Source organism: Convolutriloba macropyga, chromosome 1, assembly GCF_964194025.1.
Source record: "Convolutriloba macropyga chromosome 1, txConMacr16.3, whole genome shotgun sequence".
Taxonomy (NCBI): Eukaryota; Metazoa; Xenacoelomorpha; order Acoela; family Convolutidae; genus Convolutriloba; species Convolutriloba macropyga.
The window spans coordinates 6,524,329-6,529,986 of NC_134468.1; the positions used below are offsets into that span (position 1 = coordinate 6,524,329).

At 35.5% G+C, this 5,658-nt stretch overlaps 1 protein-coding gene across 3 annotated transcripts in view; it reads left to right on the forward strand.

Annotated features, from left to right (window-relative positions):
* LOC142334575 (NSFL1 cofactor p47-like) overlaps positions 1-5,658 on the forward strand; it is a 300,271-nt gene that overhangs the window by 259,145 nt on the left and 35,468 nt on the right. For 2 of the 3 annotated variants that reach the window (XM_075382710.1, XM_075382719.1), the window contains exon 5: positions 2,289-2,603. The exons of the other annotated variant lie outside the window; for it this stretch is intronic. In XM_075382710.1, coding sequence (XP_075238825.1) covers positions 2,289-2,474 — 186 coding nt within the window. In that variant the 3' untranslated portion in view covers positions 2,475-2,603. Of the gene's footprint in view, positions 1-2,288; positions 2,604-5,658 lie in introns of those variants that run through there. 3 annotated transcript variants of the gene reach the window in all.

Consider the following 5,658-nt stretch of genomic DNA (forward strand, 5'->3'; position numbering starts at 1 on the left):
TTTTTTAATTGCTCTTGAACGAAGTTCATAGCAATTATTGTAAACGTGCCCTTTTATGCAAAATTTTCGCTTGACGGTTTTGACTTTTCGAGTGACTTTTACGCCCTTGAATTTTTCGTTTTGCGTGATCTAAAATTCCCTCTCAATCACAATTTCAAGCAGCTGAATTCAATTGGCGGCAATTTAATACTTAAAGTCAACTGAAAAGTGCGCCGAAACTGGTGCCATTTTTTACTTTAAATCTTAATAGTGGTATATCTTAACCTCTAATGTGGTGATTTGAAGCCCACTATTGAACTTCTTAGTCACATTTAGGCTCCCCCTCCCCGCCCCGACTGAAGCAGGTTGCAATTGATTAGAGCTCCCTCGAGTCGTTCGAGAGCAATTCTTCCGACGTCTAGTCGGCTATGTTTAATTGTTGTGCTCTTTTAAAAATGAATATACGTTCTGAGTTTTGCTTCATTAGATCACACGAAAACTCTGTTAGTTCTTTGTGATATATTTGAGTCTAACAAAGTTGTTTCTCAAATTTCTTGCGTTTTTCTGGCATTTGGAAAAAAGAGTGCAAGCCAGTTTAGATCAATTTTGTAATGACAATCAGTGCTGCAAGGAGAATTTAAAACACCCAGGGGCTCATAAACATCACAGAAAATCTAAGTCTTTTAAGTTTTTCGCTATCAATTGTTTTATTCTGCTACGTTAGTTCATTTTTCTTAAACGGAATGTCTGGAGCAAATTTTAAAACTGTTTGAAAACACCTTTAGGAGTCCGAACTCATATAGAAGAAAACTAGTCAAGCAGTCTGATACAGCAAAAATTTTCAGCAATTTTTTTATACCCGTTTTACATCAATTGAAGTATTTTCTTTCGTTGTTTTCATCATCAATAGCCGATGAGCGAGAGCTGGGGCTATTAGTGGGCTTCTCTTTATTTTTTTTCGTCAAGAATTCTGTTACGAACATATGAAGTCACAATCATTTTCCACTCGTGGTACAGCGAGTTTTTGTTCAATCGCGTGATTATATTTGGTCACACGTGACTTACCTCACTTTCAAAAATCATTCTAAGATCAATTTTTTTTACTTTAATTAAAAGAGACAAGGTCAAGAAAAGTGAGTGTGTGTCTCTCTAATTGAGGGTTATTTTGAGAGCAGCTGCAGCTAATTGAAGCTTCAAGAACCATAACATCTCAGTATTTAATCAAAATATAACCTCTCAGTATTTAATGAAAAGAATTTTGTGTTTTTTCTTTTACTTTCTGTTATGAGACTGCAGAAGCTATTGTGGCTATATGGCAGCTATATTTGTGTTTTTAGACTCTTTTTAAGTCATACTGGTTTACAGCTTTCTTTTAAAGCAATTCAATTGCGGAAGTTGTTACAGGTTTCCGAAATTGAATTGCTCAGTTTTAGTAAGTGACGGAAAATTTTTGATGTTGATTCACATGGTTCTTGGTGATAAACTCAGAGATGAAACCAGGGATGCGTCATCTCTTTCCTTGTCTTTGTTTGTTGTGAGAAGTAGTTCGAATTCATTTTTCTTAATGCGTTGGCTTTCGGTTTGGTTAATCAAGGTCATCATCCCCAAGGTGTAAATGAAGTGATTTGACTAGCCAAAATGGATAAATGAGCGTTAGTAAAAGCAACAGAAAGGCTTGAAATTAATACAGAAACATGCTGGCTTCCAATTTTTTCGCCGTTCAAGATTTTAGTCTGGAGAATTGAACACTCCGATTTATTATCACGTCTGGCAATCAGATGATTTCAAAAACGCACTCCTCTTCTTGTTTTCTTTGTAAATGTTGTTTAACGAAAGAATTTTTGTCGATTTTGGTTTAACAGGCAGTTGTAAAGTTAGCAAATAGGTGTCTCAATTTTTTCTTTTAAAGTTATAAAAAATGTTGAAAAACGAAAGCATTTCAAATGCCTCACCTCTTTGTTTAATGGTTTGGAAAGGGTGTTATTGTTGAAATCCTGTTTTATTCTAATATTTTTTGTAGCTTCTTTGCTGATCGTGCCAAACGTTGCAATTGCACAACTTTCTCTGCAGCGCACAGTACTAGGCAAGCCCTCTTGGGTTGTTCAAATTAACTTGTTTAGCTTTGCGAATAGTTGCACTTAGTAAGAAATACATTTGATGTTAGTGAATACATCTCAAGTTATGTGCGAAGTTGTAAACAATAAACTAAAATTAGTTATTTAAGATAGGAAACCTGAAAATTAATTTACTATCAAATCAGTTGTTGTAGTTGGGAGTAGTATGGAAATACCGTTCTATTACGATTACAGGTGCAGAAATTTAACCACACTCACACGGTTGGTGATATCAGACAGTTTGTGGCAGGTCTGCCGGGATACGAGGCTGCAACATTTCAACTGCAAACCAATTTTCCTGTTAAAAACTTGACCGAAGATACTCAAACACTAAAGGAGGCTCAGCTTTTGAATGCAACGATTATTCAAAGACTAGTTTAATTCATCATGTGTACATAAAATTTAAACCGTGAAATTGAACATATTGTTGAGGCGGTATGAAGTATTTTGATTGCAATGAAGTCCTTATTTATAAAGCAGTGAGCGTTTATAATTGAGATTTGAAAGGTGTTTTTTTTCTCGAACGTGCTCAGAATTAAACGTTAAGACATTGGATCAAGTTTTTCAAAGTAATTCAATTGTATGATAAAGGAACAAAAAACTGCCTTGTACTTTTTTCATTTTTACGTTTTCATTCATATTAATTAATTGCTCTCAAACGAAGTTTGTAGCAATTATTTTAGTGCTGCGGTCTTTTTTATGCATTTTTTGCCCGATTTTTTGTCGGATGCTGTTGCCTTTTCGTCCTCAAAAACGGTGTAAATAGTTAAAGCCCGAAGGCTTTTAAGTTTACGTAGAGCCTAATGGCTCAATAGCCTCTAAGTATGCAATTCACCGAAGCAGTGTAAGGGACATAGATTCATAGTTCTTAGAGTTTGTCCCCTCACGCATTAACCTCCTCCCCAACTCCGCCCACGATAGTTGTTTGCTTCTGATTTTTGTTTTTGGTAAAACTATAATAGCAGCTATGCATTATATGGGCGTGAAAACTTTCAGAGATAATAACATTTTTAATTGCTTTTGAATGAGAAGCAGTTATTGTAAACATTGCAAATTTTTCGCCTGAGCGGTTTTGTACAAGTTTCTTATAGCCGAGTTGTTAATGCCTCGGTTGCGGTGTAAGAATCGGACTCAGGAGGGAGGGGTTCGAACCAGACCTTAGTCTGTTGTTTTTGCGCCCATAATGAAAAATTAATCTAGATTACAGCCCCTAAATTAAATTGCCTCGCATGTTTTTCGAGAGCAATTTCTTCGACGTTAGTCGGTTTATGTTTTTGAAAAGATGCATCACGATGTATTTACACCTCTTCGCATACATGAGTCGAGCTCTCTTTTAGCAAAAGCTTTTAGATATTTTCTTCGATTAATTCCTCTCAAACGAAGTTTGAAGCAATTATTGTAACTGTGTTTTCCTCTATACAAAATTTTTGCTTGACTGTTGTGTTAAAGGTTCTTTTGATTTTATTTCTAGTGACTGTATCACACTTCTCGTTTTTTGCGTGACCTAAGTTGCTTTTTTGTCAGAAATTTGTTTTGTTGCTTAATCAAAAGTGATTCTAAGATGAGATTGTTTTGCACCTATAAAAAGTTATCTAGGCTACCGCCCCCTCTGAATTCAATTGCCCTGCCTGTCGTTAGTGAGCAATTTGCCCAACATCAGTCGGGGTATGTTATGATTTTGATCATACTTGACGTACTTCACGCAACAAATCAACTTCTGAACTCTAACAATTTAAGTTTAGTTCGAATTAGTTAAAGGTCGAAGAAACTCCTATGTGTAATATAGGTCCCTAATAAAAGGCTTCTCTGGCGTAAAGTGTAACAAGCCATATCAATTTATCACTGAAAGTTCTCATATTAATTAAAGACTGAAGAAACTCATGTGAAACAAAGGTTCCAAATAGAAGGATTCTGTTGCGTTATCAGTTTTTCGTTGAAAGTTTTTAAGCGGTGCCGATATTTTTCTCTACTGTTAGCTCTGCATGTATAGTTTCTAGATAGCTTCGACAATCATTGCATTCTGTACTGGCCTTTAGCTTATAAATTACTGAAAATGGTTTTTAGGCTCAAGCGTTGATTTAAAGCTCAACGTGTTTATATTCTAATGGTAGCCTGTATTTTTCCGAGATGTGTTTGCAAATTTAGATCGTTTCTGAGGTCTATCAGGATTAAAATGTGTGATTTCTGTCATACCGACCCAGAAAAGGGAGCAAAAACAAGTAGCTTACAGCTTAAAATTTTCATACATTGTGAAGTAGAATGACTTTTGCCTTTCGAAAAAGTTTAAGTGCAAAGCTAAAAGGAGAGGGTAGCTATAACTTGGTGCTGTTGATTTTTTATTCGTCTGATGCTTTTTAATTTTACTTTTATCTACCCACATACCAATTGAAAGTCGAAATTTTTGATTGTCTTTCTTTTCCATCTATTTCACACATAAATGATTTTTAGTCTTCTGTGTGATAGATTTTTAGTATCGTGACTCACCTCACTGAACGAGATTAATTCTTCGATAAAGTCAGATTAAGTCATTTATCCAATGAAAGGCGCCAGTTATTGGGGTTATGTGGAGGGATATTAACAGGCAAATTCAATATTTTGCTTTGATTTTTAATTGCTCTCAAATGATGTTTGTAGCAATTATATTAGTCCTGTAGGTCTTGTTCATGCGATTTTTTGTTTCACCGATTTTTCATCTGACCCATTTGACTTTCGTCCTCAAAAATGGGATAAACAGGCAGCACCCAGTGGGCATTAAGTGCTCTTAGAGCCTTTCAGCACATTAGTCTCCAAGTACGGGATCCACAGAAACTGTTTTGGAGACTTATACTTATGGTGTGAAGGGCGTTTCTTGGAGTTTGACCCCCCGCCGCACAACACCCCCTCCTCTTTTTCTACCCGAACAACAACTGCTGACCAATTAGGAACACTTTTCGGCTCTTCAAAAAAGTTCGTCTTTAGCTTTTGCTTTTTTCTTTGCATGTTTCAATCACAATATCGATATGGTGATCAATTGATGCTTTTTCCCGGTAGTCAACGGGCGTTTCTTAGTTACTATTGGAAAACAAAAGATTTTTATGGTTCGCTTTATTTCCTTGGATTATTGCCTCAGGCGAATTTTATTGCTATTCTCTCTTTCCATATCACATGATCGATGCAGCTAAATCGATAAAAACTCATTCGACTGATTTGCATGTTGATCTCATTAATGTGATTTTTTATCTTTGTAATATCTTTACGTTACTGAAAATTTACATCGGAAGGTTAATTTGGTTAAAGACCTAAAGCTCAATCTCCCCGAGGCTGCAACTAGATATCGAAAAACTTTTTTCAATCAACACATGCTCTCTCTACTGTAATTTATCAGAGGTCTGTTTTCATTACATGTATAGTGAGTATTTAGGTGTCTTATTTGCCAGTGTCCTACTATAGTTTTTAAAGTTTAGTCCCATAGTGTAAATTATAGTGAGTGATGCTGTGTGCATAAAGGTTCACACTACAGTAATGCTTTCATTTAATCAATAGTTCAATTATCCATTCATTTAGTATTGAGTGATGAGTTTTAAGG